This window comes from Sturnus vulgaris, chromosome 8, assembly GCF_052056855.1.
Source record: "Sturnus vulgaris isolate bStuVul1 chromosome 8, bStuVul1.hap1, whole genome shotgun sequence".
Lineage (NCBI taxonomy): Eukaryota > Metazoa > Chordata > Aves > Passeriformes > Sturnidae > Sturnus > Sturnus vulgaris.
In genome coordinates, this window is record NC_142250.1 from 28694925 (window position 1) to 28712501 (window position 17577).

At 43.4% G+C, this 17577-nt stretch overlaps 1 protein-coding gene across 1 annotated transcript in view; it reads left to right on the top strand.

The window, feature by feature from the left end:
- The window catches only part of RBM20 (RNA binding motif protein 20), a 33998-nt gene extending 21387 nt beyond the window's left edge, over positions 1-12611 (top strand). The window contains exons 11-13 of the mRNA XM_014872480.2: positions 3585-3704; positions 4366-4487; positions 8412-12611. Of these exons, the coding sequence (XP_014727966.2) occupies positions 3585-3704; positions 4366-4487; positions 8412-8522 (353 nt within the window). The 3' untranslated portion in view covers positions 8523-12611. The remainder of the gene's footprint in view (positions 1-3584; positions 3705-4365; positions 4488-8411) is intronic.
- Positions 12612-17577: the final 4966 nt, after the last annotated feature.

Consider the following 17577-nt stretch of genomic DNA (forward strand, 5'->3'; position numbering starts at 1 on the left):
TTGCCGGCGGTGTACTGTTGTTCTGGCGATTGGTACCTGTTGCCCTTCAACTCTCAGTAGTCCCACAGCAGAGGGGTCATCTGCAAGACCAGGCAAGGTGCTCAGTTTTCTAATGCCGTCTGTCTCTACAGCAGCTATCCCGAAAGCCCAGCGATATCCTTTTGGGTCTTTGAAGTATCCATTTCTAAGATAGTCTATGCCAAGGATGCATGGGGCCTCTGGGCCAGTCACGATGGGGTGTTTCTGCCACCTGTTCCCAGTTAAACTCACTTCGGCCTCCACTACAGTCAGCTGCTGGGATCCTCCTGTTACCCCAGAAATAGAGATGGATTCTTCTCCTACATACTTTGATGGCATCAGAGTACACTGGGCGCCGGTGTCAACCAAAGCCTTATGTTTTTGTGGGTCGGATGTGCCAGGCCATCGGATCCACACAGTCCAATAGATCCGATTATCCCTCTCCTCTACCTGGCTAGAGGCAGGGCTCCTCTATTCCTGATCCTGGTACACGTTGCTCTCTCCCTGTAAATAGGTTCTTGAGGTTCCTTCAAGAGGATCAGTCATATCATCATTCTGATACTGTCTGGAGTTCTGTACACGAGAGACTGGAGCAGCATTGACTCTAGATGAACTTCTTGGGGTAGGTGTCCCTCTTTTCAGCTCACGTACCCGGGCTGCTAAGGAGGAGGTGGGTTTTCCATCCCACTTCCTCATGTCTTCTCCATGCTCCTGAAGGAAAAACCAGAGGTTACCTCGTGGAGTGTGTCCTCTCTCCCTGCCTGAGGAACGCCGGCTCCTAATGGCAGAAACTCTTGTTGGTTCAGGAGAGATCTGGTAGTTGTTTTCCTTAAGTTCTTTTTTTAGTTTCTGATGGCCCTCTTCAATCAGGCTTCGGACTTGCTCCACCAGCCTTGTTTCCACGGATGAGACATGGGTACGAAATGGGGCTGTGACAGTGTCCTCATAAATCCTTAGTTTATTGGCCAAGACGCCTACCATGTCCTCACCTTCCCTCCACTGCAGCGTTGCCAGGTAACGGGAATACATCTCTGGTCCAAGTCGTGCAAATCTCAACCACATCTGTGACGTGCACCGGACACAGTCTGGGCTCTTAGGAAATCTCTCATCTTCTGAGAAAATTATCTCCAGCACGGCCAATTCCCTCAGGCATCGGATACCTTGTTCTATTGTGCTCCATTTTCCTTGGTGCACCTGAAGATCTTCTTTACAAAGGTATCTGTCCTTCACACTTGTCAGCAGTCGCCGCCAGAGGCTGAGAGTTTCTTGGGTTCTCCCAATCCCCTGGTCAATGACCACATCCCGGGACAGAGATCCCAGTTGCCTGGCCTCACATCCATCCAGAATGGTGTCATTGGCTGCAGCGTCCCAGATGCGGAGCAGCCAGGTCAAGATGGACTCATTTGTCTGGCGGGTGAATTCCCTCCGCAGGTCACGCAGCTCACCCAGGGATAGAGAGCGAGTGATGATTTCTGGCTCTGTCACTTCTGCTGGGTGCGAAGGTCCTGCCACGTCCTCGTCAGTCACTATGCGAACTGATTTGCTCTTTGATTTCTTCTTCTGAACGGGCGCAACTGCTACTGGTCTAGGCTGTTCTGGCTCAGTGATGGTTTGTGTGGAGATGCTGATGGTGCTTCTGTCTTTTTTCTCCTCTGTGGCAGACTGCATAGACACGGACACTGTTGCTTTGCTTTTGGCTTTTTCCTCCTCTGTGGCAGTCTGCGTAGACACGGACACTGTTGCTTTGCTTTTGGCTTTTTCCTCCTTTGTGGCAGTCTGCATAGACACGGGCACTGTTGCTTTTTGTTTGGTTCTTCTCCTCTTTGTGACATTCTGTGCAGTCGTGGACGAAGTTGATTTGTTTCTTTTTTCCTCTTCCTCAAGAATACGCATCAATACGCCATGTAGTGTTCTGTTTCTAAGCATGTTGTAGGCTGTAAAGGCTGTGCAGAGGAGACAAAGCAGAACTAACAACAATATTATGCTGTCCTTAGCATCCAGTGGGAACTCAACATTTCCAAAAACTACTGTATCAGGCCGGAAAGATTGGAAAAAATCATCCTTTACCCCTCCCCCCAAGGGCTGGGTGTGATTGTTAAAACCCCGGATGTAGCAACCTAGACTAGGACAAGCAAACAAAGTCGAGTATATATTCCGGATTATGTTCATTGCCTCAGAGGTTATCATGCAGTAGACATAATAGGCCAGTAAAGCAATTTTTATACCATATCCTGGTCTACACAGGAGCATTACAGCTGGCAGATAGTTCCCCATGTGTGGAAAAATATAGAGAGCAAGATATAAAACCCATGTAAGCATGTTGAGAATCATGGTGAAAACAAAATTGTAATACTGACTTTCCTCAGTACCCTTCGTGCCCCACGTTGGGCGCCAATTAATGTGTTGGTTTGAAAGTAAAACCAGTGCGAGACTCCAAGTCAGTAATACAATTTAATAGGAGAAAAGAGAAAAAAATAAAATACATGCAATAATATAATAGAAACAACCACCAACACAGTCAGAAATACAACCTGACACCCTGTCAGTCCGGGTGTTGGTAGCAGTCCGTATAAATGGTGGCTGCAGTCCTCCTGGATGACAGATGTGGTTCTGTTGAAGCAGTGCTCCTGTAGAAGGTGCAGTTTTCCTCCGAAGATCCAGCAATGATGTGGAAAAAGGTCCGACTTTCCTCTGGGATCCAGTAGAAAGGTCTGCCCTCGGGTCCCAAACCCCAGTTTTTTATCTAGGTAGGAAAGGCTTGGCTCCTGCCCCTGGTTGGGGCATCTCCCAATGGGGTGATGTAATCTTATCAGTCACACAATAGGACTTAATGGCCCATTAACAGAATATATCTTCTGGAGGAGGGATGGGTTGTGAATAGATAACGATGATCATCCCCCCATCTTATCAGATGGCACATCAGCAGAGGATATCTCCCACAGAGATAAGGATCACCACCCCTCCCACATTTTAACAGATGGTGATAGAATACACATTTTTGCATTGTACCCCAGGACAGAAACCAAAATCTTTTAGTGGCTGGGAGCCATAAAGCAGGAACTATCCTTCGGAAAGTAAAGATGGGAGAAGAGTGGCTCCAGGGACAAGATGCCAATCATGCTGCAGGGATCTTACAAAAGGCAGGTTTGGGGAATTATATTCATCAGGTCCTGCTGCTCCCACCATCTCAGCAGCCCCTGTGTCAGCCCAGTAATATATGTGGTCATACAGTCATACATGTGGTTACAAAGCTGCAGTCAGGGTGTGCTTCTGCCAGACATGTGTAATGTTATAGCTCTGTTTAGAGATTAGAATACAAAACCCCCTCCAAACATAACATTAAATTAGAAATAGAGAAATGATCTACTGGGAGAAATTCAGAGTGACTGCACACCATAGTAAAGCTGTAGGAGTTGCACTAAACAGGCCTCTGATTTGAATGGAAAAACATTTTTTTTTACTGATTTTACTTCATTTATAGATCCACCCAGAAAGTGTTCCCAAGAAGTTTGCAAACGTCTCTTTATTAAACTGTTTCCATTCAATACATTTATTCATTTGTTAAGCAAATTCTAGGTACTTGGAAATGAGATCTCTGGAATACCCGGAGGTGGAGTCTAAACAAAGGCCCTCTGCAGCAGGCTGGGAACAAGAGGACGTCTTCACCGAGCTCAGCATTCCCCTGGGTACGTTGGGCCGCCCACTGCAATACCCAGGGCTTACAACAAGATGTCACTTTAAGGCTACTTGCTATATTTATTTTTCAGAACACACGTGAAGAGAAAAGGAACAGGGTATATGACAGAGGGGTAGCTGTCGAAAGGAACAGGTTTTTGATTCTAGATTATTGCTAATTCATTTCAAATGAATGGCAAAAGGCAGCTGATGAGGTTTTAAATTTACTAATTTAAAAGCCTTTGACATAAAAGTATAAGCAAAAGTATTGGCTTTACTGTGTAAATACTGATTATGAGCAAAACACTTAGAAGAAGTGCATCCTCAAAAACAATCCGTGTAACTTAAACATGAATTTACTGCTAAAAAGTATTTTTGCTTTTCTAGCCCTTGAGGTTACAGAGTGAAGTTTCCAGTCAATATTATGAGAAGATAGATTTTAAAGCATGTACATCTAAGAGAGAATAGAAAAGATGAGTTTTCAATGCACAAGGATTTTAAAGGGCAGCTCAGTATTGCAAAATTAGGGAAATCAGAGAAGTGAATACAGGATTCAGTCTTCCTATTCCTAATATTTAACAAAATAGCACCTTTTTTCTTTAAAAACAAGTTTATTATGGGAGGGGTAGGATTTCAACTGACATTTTAATGTGATTCAGAATTTCTCAACAGGTGTGGAATTTGTGGTGCCTAGAACTGGGTTTTACTGCAAGCTCTGTGGACTCTTCTATACAAATGAAGAAACAGCAAAGACAAGTCACTGCAGGAGTACTGTTCACTACAAAAATCTCCAGGTAAAAACACACCTGAAGCTACTTAACAACAAGCTCATGGGGTGATTTGTGTGTAAGGCAGACGATGCAATTAAAAATTAGTTTTTATTGTGTGGACAGATGAAGTGAAATTCAGGTAAACAAACTTTTCAGTAGTTCCAATCATTAACATGCTAATTTCTCACTCTCAGATCCTTGAAATCAACTTTTGGATCATAGGTAAAATAAGGCCAGGTGATAATTTGATCTTCTCTTCTACGTGTGGTCCTTGTCACTAGCACAGCATGCAACTTAGATCTTTAATGCCCTGTTTCGGTGGGTCCCAGATGTTTCTGTCACTGGAGTGCCCCCAGCAGCAGCCTTTAGTACATCTTAATGTTAGGAGCATTAAACATGGCATTTGTCTGATAATGTAGCCAGACCCATTTCTGTGTTTGGGTTTCTCAGCGTGTTTGAGCTTGCAGCTCTCTGTGACACGAGGGTTCTCCGAGGCATTTCCTGTGACCTGCTGAAATCCCCTCCCTGTGTGCAGAGCACCACTGCTGAGTAATTTCCATCGGGATATGCAGGAGCATGTCACTGCTTGTTGCTCCATAAGAATGTAACAAAAACATGTCAGCAGTTGATAAGAGTGCAGGAGACCACGTGTGCCTGCAGTTCAATCACAGACCTGCCTTTGTCACTTTTGAGATGCACCACCCATAGAATCAGTCACAACAGCCTGAGCATTACCTGTCCCATGCTCAGGGCTCCTCAGAGGAGATGGCCATGAGCCACCCCCAGCCTCTGCCCATGAGCAGGGTGTGGACACTACACACACACTTGTGCTGGCATTCTCATACTCTTAGCAAAAGTCATGGTAGAGCAAAGCAGAGCTGCTCCTCATTTCTCTGCTCCTTCCCTCTGCCCACAGTAAATCCTGTTACTCTGCTTCTGTTCAAGTAATAGCTATCTTTCTTTAGCTGCTAGCAAGCATCGATTTTTCTAGTGACACAGTCAAGTAATTTCTCTGGGAGAATTTTCTTCTTGGCTTTCTTGAAATTCCATAGTTGTAGTCATACAAAGGCCTCTGACTTCCAAAGGCTTCCTACAGAACTCTGATGCTTGCTCATAATGGACCCTCCAAGTACAAGCTTGAAAAACAGGTGCCCAGTTTGCATTCCTTTTTTTGCTTCACACAAAATAATCCAGAGGGATTCACCAGAGGTGACACCACTCAGTGCAGGCTGTATATCCCATGCAAGTCTGTCTCTAAGAAACTCATACTAAAGAAGGATTGCAACTCCTGCCCCTCACCCTGGAAACTGGTTCCATAGAAAGAAGAGAGATTTTTTAATTTTATAATTTATTTTGTTAAAGTCATAAGAAACAGGCCCAACTAAAACTTACTTAGTGTGAAAATAACCTCTTTTTCTCCCTATTAAGACATTTCCCATGAGTACTGTGGTAGATATCTAACACTGAGTTGAGATAAAAGAACAAAGACTATAAAAGCTGTTAAAATTAAATCTGCCAAATGCAGCAATAAAAACAGGCTGTTCTGCCCAGCTATACATCTTATCTTACTAAATACAGGAAGTAAATGTCTCGTCCAACTTTTGCCTGCTCAAGTGGCAACTTAGCAAATTTCAAATCACTGCTCTGTGTTGCTAGAACTCTTTTAGTTGCCATAATGGCTCATTTTTGCATTCTACAAGGAACATGAGTCTTCTCCTGTGATGAAGCAAGTTAACAAGTGTATCCACCAATATAGGTGCTAGGGACTCTGACTGTAGTGGAGCTATGGGAGTGCTGCTGCGGTGTTACTGTTCTCCTCCCTGAATGCCAAATGCCACCATTCAATGACAATAACAGTGTCCCAAATTGTGTCATGGCTTTGAGTCTTTTATAGCTGATTTGCTGCTTGCTGTCTCTTGTGATCTCCTTGAGCCACATCCAAAATATATGTTCAGTGTTTGGGATTTGAATGCAAAGCTGAACAGCTTGTTTGCCAATTTTCTCCCAAAAGCCTTGTTTATATGATTACAGTTTTGTCTTGAAGTAAAATAGTGAACTTCATCTAATTATGATGCCCCTCGAATAACATCAATGACTGGTTTTTCAAATCAGCTGTTTCCGTCTCAGCCTCACAGACTTCTTGTAATTTTTAATTATCTTCATCATAATAAATTATTTTCCCAGGTGATATTTGTATTTTCAGATACACTGCAATTCCCACGTCCAAAAAATCTATATTTTTGCCATCCCTTCCTCCACTTCCTCCAGCTACAGAAAGCTCTCACCATTCATCTGGTGGAAGCTACCTTGGCAACTCAGTGCAGTATTTCATTCTGTTTTCCACTGGCTTTATGCATTATTTGTCAAGACTTGTATTTAAATGAAAAAAAACCACACATTTTTTGCTTGACTGCCATTTTGCTATATATTAATCTGAACCTGCAAACTTCAAATCTGATATTTGTGGTACATGATGTTTGTGGTACATGATAGCTGGCAACGTCATCTAAATGTAAAATGGATAAAACTCAGTCTTATTTTGGTCAGTGCTCATTAAAAGCCCCAAAAGCTTGGGTTATCTGATCCAGGGACAAGTATTAGTGATTTATTACTGTTCACGGTGTACAGAACACATCTCCCTGCCTTTATGGTCCCTGTATCTCTGTATACTACTGTAACATTTACTCTGGCTTTTTGCCACATGGAATTTTGCACCCAGAGATCTAGACTGAGAGTTGTGTAATTTCCACAGGCCAGTCTCTCTATTCAGAGTAACAAGAGTGCAGTTGCCACCTTGTCACGGGTATGTCTATTCACTGCCATTGCTGAGTCCCTTTCAGATGAACCTCTTATATTGAAAACTTGTATTTACCTGAGAGAATGTGGCAGTTCTAACACAGACCTTAGTATTTTTACATCCATGTCTCATTCAATCTCTTCCCCATGGATGCCAAAGAGTAAACTGTACTCTAGGGAAATCCTGCAAATAGAGAAAATTTTGCAGTGATGTGAAAGAGTCTTTTCAAAATAAATCAGAATGAGTAAATAGCTAGAAAGGGAGTTTTATGATCCTAATAATGTGTAGGTCAGTTATTCTTGTGTGTGATGTCTGTGATGTAAGTCATTAATAAGAATACATCTACATTATTCTGTTGGAATTTCCCAGGTGTCTCTGCACTTGCTGCTGCTGAAAAAGCTTCTTTCCATCCATTTCTATGTCTGCTGACCTTGAAGAAATAGTTTGAGCACTATTTTGAGACCCATATACCCATTCATCATCCATTTTGTGTGCAGCTCTGCCAACTAAGAGCACTGCCAAAAGGCTGAAAGCCTCACTGGCCATGTCTGTTCTTTTAAATCTCACTGAGTACCCTAAGCAGTGAAAGGCTTTATCTTACAGAAACGCAATAAAGGTAAATAGTCTAGCTGAACTGCTAAATTGTGTTAATTATTACTGAGTGTGATTATTCCCTTAAAATGTTCTCGAGCAAAAGGTGTATCTCGGAACTGGACATGCTGAAAATATAATATATAAACTTTAAATTGAGACTCTGAAATCACATTTATGTTCTGACACACCAGTACTTTCCTAGAAGAATTCAGCTGACTCAGTGGAGTTAGTTCCTGCCCTGTAGCACAGGGGAGTAGAGAAAAGGCGAGGTTTGGTTACACAGACTAATGGGGGGTAGAGTCCTCCTGGTTCCGTCACCAGTTCCCCCCGTGGCACGCAGTAAACCTCTGAACTTCTGAGGCTCTGCATGCCTTCAGGTAGTTTGCCTGACACAGCCATATCTTCTGGCTTGAGTTTTCACCAAAATGGTGCTTCTGTGTGCTTTCTTTCCTTTTGAGATGTTGGAAGAGTTAGAGCTCTGAAGAGGCATAAAGAATCCCATATTGAATATTTTCAGTTTTGGTAACAATGCTTTGGGTTTTTTTATGTGATTGCAGAAGTATCTATCTCAGCTTGCAGAAGAGAGCCTGAAAATGAAGGAAGAAGGCAGCCCTCTGCCTCAGGATGACACTGGCATCGTTCCTCACTTCGCAAAGAAAAAGCTATGATACAGATGAACTGAAAGAGCTGTAATGAGTGAATGCTGATACTTTTTTTTAAATTTTAAATTTCTATGATATAACTGTCAATTTGCACTGTACAGAGGAGGGGAAATAAAGAGCATGTTCCATGCATCTATGCCCAGAGTGCCATTAAAAACCAAAATGCCTGAAACTGTTTCCCACGGTGAAGCAATGCTGGCATATCTGTTAGAAGTGGAGCAATTCTTTCTCACACTCTGCGTGCTGGGAGTGGTTTCCTAGATTAAATCAGAATTCTCAGGGATTCTTAAAGTTTTAGTTCTGATGTAACACGTCAGGTCAGGTGGAGTACTTAGAAGCACTCAGCATCCTCCAGTGGACGCTGGAAGGAAAGGAGATGTGACTATTTATAGACTTTAATGTTGCTTAAAATATCTTCAGCCGTTTCACTCATTGCCCCAGTGAGAAGTAGGATTTGCATAGGATATCTAGAGCTATTTTGCTAAAACTAGTGAGTAGATGGCATAATGTAAACCCCATCAGCAGCCACCTCCATGTCTTGGAGCTTGGTGAAGTGACAAAGCGTTTGTGTTGTCAAGCACTGACTGTCCACTGCCAGTGTTGTGTGAATTCTGGGGGAGCCACAGTCTGTCCCAGGGACCTCAGAGCCTGAACTCAGCACAGCAAGAGCAGCTCAACTGCACGTGCTGGCAGCCAGCCTGCTCTGGTTTCAGCATTTTCCATGGTGTGGTCAGGGTGTTCTCCAGGGACCGTTGTGTTTGAAACTCTTCTTTTTGATAATTGTAAAGGGTGCCAACTTTGAGTCTTACAGACTTGAAACTCTCATGAGAGGCTTTTTAAAGTGCCACATGTTTGGACCATGTCTCTTTTAGACATTTTATTCAAGATCCTTGCTTTTGGGGTCTTTTTATTTTCTTTAAAGCTTGCTTTTCCTCAGCTTGGCAACGTTGAATTTTCCTAGTTTTTATGGAAAGATGCCAGATTTCTAATATTGTTTTGTATTTTATTTCCCTGAATTTTTTAAGGTGAATACAACAAATGATGGCTCATGGAGTGCTGCACTGAGAACACAGGATGCACCAGCAGCTCTGGCATTATTATGACCTATTGTTTCTGCACAGTTGTTGCTTAGTATTTTGCAAAGTCCCTTTGAAATGCACTGTACAAGTTTCTGGTTCATTTCAATAGGGCTTTGTGTACTAAAGTGAATACGCATGCAAACCATTGCCAAGATTGATCCCAGAGTTTATAAAATGCCCTGTGCAATCTGGGCAGATGGGGATTTGCAGGCATTTCCATTCTTTGCCTGGCTCTAATATTCACCACAGTATGTTCTGTAAAAATTGCTGGTACTGGATGTCCTGTTTAGATGTTGTGCAGAGGAAACAGTTTCCCAGAAGGTTCTAGCTATCCTTTAGAATGACAGGGATGTTGCACAATATTGCAAAGTGGCTAAATTGCCAAAACTGCTTCCACCAAAGTATTTGTTCCGTTATGTCTTGTGCCAGCAGCTGTGCTTGCTCTCTGAAGTACCCTGTAGCCAGGCAGTGTCTCTCAGAGGTGCCTGGTGTTGTTGCCTGAAGCCTTGTTCCATTCCATGGCCTGGGCTTTCCACTCATTTTTACCAGAGGTAGGTTCAGATTTCATAGTTGGAATTCCTGCTTCTTGCAAATTGAGGGATTGTTTGCATCCCAGATTCAGACAGAGCCTACCAAATGACAAGGGGAAATGAAAAACATTACAGCCTAAATCCTCCTTTGTCCAGGCTTGAAGTATGTTAAGACTTGTGTCCATCTGTCATTTAAAACGGCTAGTTTTGGGGTTGGTTGTTTGTTTGTTTTGGTAGGGGTTTTTTTGTTTTCTTTTCTTTTTATTTTTTTTTCTTTTTTATTTTTTTTCTTTGTTTTTTTCCTGGGTTTTTTTGGGTCGTTTTTGGTTTTTATTCGTTTGGGTTTTGTGGTGGTTTTTTTTTGGTTTTTGTTTTTGTTTTGTTTTGTTTTGTTTTTCTTTCCCCTACATTGAAGAAAAAAATCCACCAATATTACAAACCAGGTATTTTTCCTTCGAGGGTTGGGTTTTCCTTTGACTGTTTGTTTTTCACATTGCAGTGAAACTTGAGCACAGTGCTATTAGAACAAGAGCTTGTATTGCAGGCTGTAAGATGATGAAAATGGCAGTAAAGATTGTGCAATTGTCTTCTAAAGTGCAGCTCTCTAGCTGGTCATGTATCATCTGAATATGAAGTTCCCTTCATGCCCTTCAGCACAAACTGAACACAAGGGAAGGAAATCACTACAAATGCAAGCATCAAATCTTTGAAGCTAACCCTGCTATCAAACTGGGGCTCTCACCAGCCTAATGGGAGCTTGTTAGACCATGTGGTTAAGCTTAATTGGATGTGAGACATAGCTGACTATATATCAAAGTCATATGCCTCCAGCAACTTTATCCCCAGGTAACCTCAAATGAGAAAAGTATCACTGTTATTATTCTTTATTTGTAGTGCAGCAGAAGCTACAGGTCCACTGCCTTTATTATAGGCAAGGCACAAATCCACAACAAAGACTTTCCCAGGCCAAAGAGCTTTAAATCACACTTTCTGAAAACAGACAACAGGTGGATACAGGCAGGCAGAGAAAGCAGCAGGTAACCATGAGATTTTGACTGACAGCAGAAGAATAATTAAAATGAGTGTTTACCCAGGGGCCTATTTTTGGATTTATGGGAGATGATTCAAACTACTTTCCCCCTCCTCTGGTTTTGAACCAGGCTCACTCCCTTTATTCACAGCTTGCAGTTAACCTCCTTTTTTTTCCTAGACAGTTGCATTAGGAATGAAAAGTCCCTCCTTGATACAGTAGGTCTTGGTATCCTTCAGTCCCCAGCGATTTAAATTTCCATCTCCAGAGATGAAGTCCTGACCAAGGCTCAGTAGGAAATGTCCTGGCTCCAGATACCTTGTTTGGCTCATGGCTACAGGCCCTTGCTTGCCAGCGAGGCAGGAGGTGGCCCTAGATGGCATCTCTGCCCTGTGCAGTTTCCTCTTCTGGAGGGAGATGACTCAGGTGAGAAATGCAGGTGCAGAGCCCAGCCCCTTTGTAGAGGTGGTTTGGATACCCCATCCCTTTGGGCTGTGTCCTGACAAAACAGCAATCTGCAAAATCCTGGAACAGCCTAATGGGCACTTTCCCTTCTGAGAAGGTCCTTTCTTCCCTAAACCTCGATAGTTGAAAGCAATCCCAGGTCTCAATTAGCTCCTAATGATGCCCATGATCAGTTTTCAGCCTGATGCACTTTGAGAACTCAGAGATAATCTCCTTCCCTTTCCAACAGGCCATCATGCAATGCTGACAGGCACTCCTCAACTTCTCTCTACTACCTATTCTGCTGAGGAAGAATTCTGCTGTAGGCAGCCCCTTACCTTCCTCAGCTTGTGTAAGAATATGTTGTTTCTTTTGGTTTATTATATTTAAAATCTTGACTTTTTTAGTTGGCATAATTTGTCATCACTATAATCCACGCTGTTTATTTATATATATATGTGTATATAGCACACAGCAGGCTCAGGTCTAGCCAAACAAATACTGATATTTAAAAAAGAGCTTCCTTAATATATCGAAACCATTTCAATACATCTCAACCAAAGATTGCACTTTTATAATAGGGACTATGTTTCTCATCTCTGTGAAATCTGTATTGATCTCAAATAGTCTTTAATGTCAATCTGCAACCTACTTTCTTTGAAGAAAAAAATGAAAGAATTAAACATTTTCCCCATTAGATCAGACAAAGTTTCACGTTGGCTTTAACACTAAATTAGTGTTAGGCTGGTTATATTCAGGGGTTTTTTTTCTATTCTCTAAGGATTAAGGCTGTGATTTGTTGAATTATACTTGAACTGGACCAGATGTACTATTTATTGAGCTTATATAATCTTGTTAATTTAAGTTTTGGTTTGTAAACAGTTGAAATTTGTTAGTACTTGTTTAATTATGTAGGAACTGTCACCAATATTAACTGATCTGTGTAACTGATTGCAAAGTGTTTCAATTTGTGTTTCTTAAGAAAGATTTTAATAAAGAGAATTATAAAGCATATACGTTGGTGGGCAATTGTCCCAGAAACAACATGCTTCTAGCTTCCCAGGGGATCTATTAAAAATCAAAATGAATGAAAGATAGTTTAAGGAGTAAGAATGAAGCAGAGGTGGGCACAAAAGGGTTGCTTTTAAATATAATTTTTACAAGTTGTGGTTCATGGTTCTTGCCAGGGAGCTCCTGCTGTACAGATTGTGAGTGATTGCCATCAGCTGGTGCTGAAGTTGAAGTGAGCACATCTCAGCAGTTCACTCTGTAATTATTATTAATTGTTATTACCCACTCTTGAGTAATATCCCAAGAGTCCCTCTAGATATTGTCCCTCTAGATATGACCTTACTTCTCTTTTTCTCTTTATTTCCAAATGAACTGGGCAACCTGTCTGTTCCCACTGGCTTTTTGCTGTCTCCATCCAGGTTGTCTTCTCAGCCTTCTGAAAGCATCACATAAAATCTTCCCCAGCCAGGAACTTTCTCCATGTCATCTCAACCTAAGTCCCTTAAGTCTGCCCAATTACTCTGTTTCCCTTGTGCTCTCCCTCTGTCTTTCCTGATTTTAATTCTTTCCAGCAGTGTCCTCCTCAGTACCACCCCAGCTATACAAGGACCTTTCCCACTCTGGCCTTCTCCCTGGCTCACCACCACTGCCACCAAATAGAGCTCCTGGGAGGAAGAACTCAGCCTCAGCCAGCGTGACATAAAGACATTCATTCTTGTACTAAATATTTAAAGAATGCAATGAGGACAAAAGCTGAGGGGACACTTTACCACCAGATTTGATCAATTCACTCAGTGGAAAACACTGGGAGAAAAACTGACACAAGGCAATGTCTGGTCCATGTGTAAGACAGGACATGGGGCACTATCAAAGCATGAGCTTCACCTCCCACTCCCCTCTCCGGGAGGGAAATGGGTCCTGTCTGCCCCACTGAATGGCTGGGGAAATGAGCAGAAACGCTGGCAGTCAGTTTTCTGACTCTGCAGCTCATGAAATCAGTGTCTTTTAAGTAAATGTTTTGCAGGTGAAACATACATCATATATTTTAAGCACAAATGGTTTCAGTTCTTCTGTCCTGGATGTACTGAAACCCTTGTTCGTGTGATACCATCTCATTGAAGCTGTGAATCTCTCACTCTAGAAATCAGGCAAATGAAATAATGTATCCATAACCAAAGGAAAAAAAAATCCGAACTGTGGTGTTCAAACACAATGTTTCAAGTCCAGGTTTAGTCATGTTTAATATTCTTGGTGGAAAAGTGAACTCAGGTCTGGAAAACTTCACAGGTGAACAAAACATCAGCTTGGCCTTTTGACACGAGGCTGTGTCTGACCTCTCTTGGACAGCCAGGATGTTAAACAGCAGGGCTGTCCAGCCTGCCCCACAGAGCAGATCAAGGCTGTCCCAAAACAGGAGCCCTCTGTGGGAAGGTGGCCAGCAGGGAGGACAGGGGCATGCAGGGAGCTGGGGATGGTGCTGCTTGCTTTGGGCCAGGCTGATGTGGGGCTTGGCACATCAGCTGGGCTGGCACTGTGTGGAGCAGCCTCCCCCCTCCTGCTTTTCCAGTGCCCTGGGACTCTGCTGTGTTTGTGCAGGTGGCAGCGAGGGCAGTCCCAGGGAACAGGTTTGCCTTGGCTCACTTTCCTACATCCGACTCCAGCAGTCTCCACGGATCTGTGTCAATAGGTCGAGCTCTCTCACGTGCTTCGCTCACTGATGCAATGCTGCAACACGAGGCCATGGGAGCATGTGGTATGTATTTGTGGAGGGAAAGTTCTCCTGGTTGGGGACAAAAAAAGTGACTCAACAAGAGACAGTGATTCTCTCTAAAACAGCTTAGTGGAACTGGGTAATGCAGAAGTGAAAACCAAAAGAAATACCCATAAAGATCAGCATTCAATGCCCTGAAGTTGTGTCAGGGAAAGTTTAGATTGGATATTAGGAAAAGGTTCTTCACCCAGAGGGTGGTTGGGCTCTGGAACAGGCTCCCCTGGGAATTGGTCACAGCACCAAGCCTGACAAAATTCAAGCAGCATTTAGAGAAACAGCACATGGTGTGAATTTTGGGGTGATCCAGGAGTGGGACTCGATGATCCTTGCAGATCCAACTCAGAATACTCTGTGATTCTGTGATTGTCATTGCAGGGCCTGAACTGGTCTTATTGACCTGGTGGTCAGCAATCCTTCCCAGCTCTCCTGCCATGCCCCACCTCCCCTTTCCTTGCCTTCAGCAGAGTTATGGTGCATTGCAGCATTGGCAATCTGGTCCCTATCTTTATGGGACAGTCTTATACTAACCTGACATACTAATGGCACCATGGGAACCTCACTCCCCAGATGCAGAAGTGAAAGAAGAAGTAGTTTCCATTTATTCCTTCCTACCTGTCCCCTTTTACTGCCAACGTGAGGGTCAGTAGGGCCCTGGTCAATGTCATGGGGGCATGGGAGCAGGCAGAAGAGCAGTAGGGCCACCAGGATCCATCTTCCACACTGTGAAAATGGTTTTCTTAGAGCTAATCTGCACACAGTTGCATCAGCCTTCTGCAGGGTGAGATTTCTAATCAGATACCCAAAGCCAGCAGGTCTCTCAGTTCACATCAGGCCTCTTCTGGCTAAAGGGGCTGTCTGTCAGGAGCAGCACTCAGCTACCTGAACTAGCTTCCTTTTAACTGAAATAGGAGCATACATCAATTTTTAATTAACTGGATCATCTGAATGAGTGGGCACCTCCAAAAGCTTTTTGTGAACTAGAAAGCTGTGTAGGGCATGCTGAATTCAGCCTATTAAATGTTTAAATAATTGCCAGGCAGAGCCTTGGACACTATCCCTCAAGGTAACACAGTAAGTATCAGCAGCACAGCCCTGGGTCAGGAGAGCGCTTTCTCAGCCTAATTTCTTCCCTGTGCCTTAGAAACAAAGGCTCTTGTTTAAAAGCTGTCCTCCCCTTGTTCCTGAGCCTTGTTTGAGGACACACATATTAGTTCCACCTTCCTTAAACACTGCCTTGGTGTCTTTAGAGAACACAGGAAGCCTGTTTTGTTTGTGGGTTTCTTCTCTGCCTGGGCTGCTTTTGCATTGCAGCTGGTTTATCTTTGGCAGATAGCAATGTGTTCTTGGCAGCACATTTTCACCTTGAGCTCACAGGCTGTAGCCACACTGTGTTTTGCACACCTGTGATGGAGAACTAGGAAAATTTTGCCTGTTTGTGTCACCGCTGAGATGTAAAAACCAGTTTCACAGCAGTACTATTAGTGCATTGTAGAGGTTCTGGCTCGCAAGGCATGGGCATGTTGGAGGGTGGATGTGTGTGTGTGTGCACGAGGAAGGCTTGTGCTGCCTTGCATGGACTTTAGCACTGAGCAGCTGGCAACGGGGCATGCTTCACCATTACAATCACAAGTAAAGTTGTTTTGGTGTGCCCAAGTTGAGTTTCTAACCTGCTTATCTACCCTGTTCACTGTCACCTCCCACAACACTGTCTGTAGGTGGAAGCTGTGGTGACAAGCTTGCCAAGACATGGCTGCACCAAGACATTCACAGGGACTGGTGTCAGTGTTACCCACAGTGCCCTTTCCACCATCTGCAGGGTCTCTGGAAAGAAGGGAGACCTCAAACAGGTGTGCTCAATAGCAGAGTGAGAAGAAGGAATGCTGAGACCAACAGCAAGAGCAGCCCAGGTCTGTCTTGATGCTAATGGGGATCAGCACCACTCCAGCTGAGCTATTCCAGTGCCTGATTCCAATTGGGAAAAATTAACTCAGGCAGGCAGGATGGCTATGCTAGATATTAATTTTCCAAAATATCAGCAGGTTGATGTGCCTGTGACTGCATGTTCACAGGCTGTGAGTTACATGCTCCTCTGCTTTTCTCTTCCTGTGCAGGCAGGTGCTGACTCACGAGCTGCTGCTGTAGTTCAGCCATCAGCACATCTCTTCCCAAACCCCTTCTGTGGGGTCTGATCTTAAAACCAGTAGTGAGAGTCTGGTTGAATTGAAAACTACATGAACACTAAGGTAAGTTAAATACCTGTTTAAAACAGCAACAGATGTGAGCAGTATGAGGGAGCATTGAGCTCTGCCAGCCTGGTCAAAGCAGGAAAATAAACAGAAGAAATCCCTCAGAAATATTGTTTGGGTATGTTCCTCCCAGAAGCTACTCCATCTCTCTGCACTTGGGGCATATTCACATCATAGCGAGGAATGGCATGATCTCACTTTCATTAATCATTTCTTGTCAGCCAGGCAAAGTGGGAAGTAAATTCTGTTTGCTGAAAGCACCATGCAGGTGGTCTGAGAGAGTGGATGCTGGCCCAGCAGGAGCAGGGGTTTGGGGTGGGTCAGCTGGTACCCAAGCTAGAGCCACTGGAGTGTCTTGATTGCTTGTGATTGTGTGAACAGCCTGAAGATGCAGACAGGATAAAGCAGAGTGATGCTTACAAGGAGGGTTTTGAAGCTCACATTTGCTCTTGTTTGGTCCTGGAGGCTTTCAGCAAACACCACCCACTGAAACAAAGAAAAATCACTTTCCTGAAATGGAGGGGACAGTCATGTATTCAACCTCTTTCAATGCCCTTCTGTGATCTTCTGGAGCCTTTGAGTTCTTCTTTACCTACAAAAGATTTACTACAGTGCAAAATGAGTTCCCAGAGCAGAAAGATGCTCCTTTTCCAAGGGGATATGAGTGGTTGAGGCTTCAGGTAATGCTTCAAGGTGAGTTGTCATACATTGCTAAAATAATCTTTTCCCACCACTTTCCTCATGTCAGCATTTCTAGACCTCCAGTGCGTTGTGGCTGCTGTTGTTATGTAAGGATTTATGAATGGCTGCAAAGTTCAAAGGCGTACTGGCAACCCCAAGTCCCAAAAAGCCAGGAGTCAGCCCAAGCCCTGCCTCGTTTCCCAAGACAAAGTTGTTTGCTGACTATTTCTTTTCTTAACTTTTTTTTTTATTAGCCCACAAACTTTAGG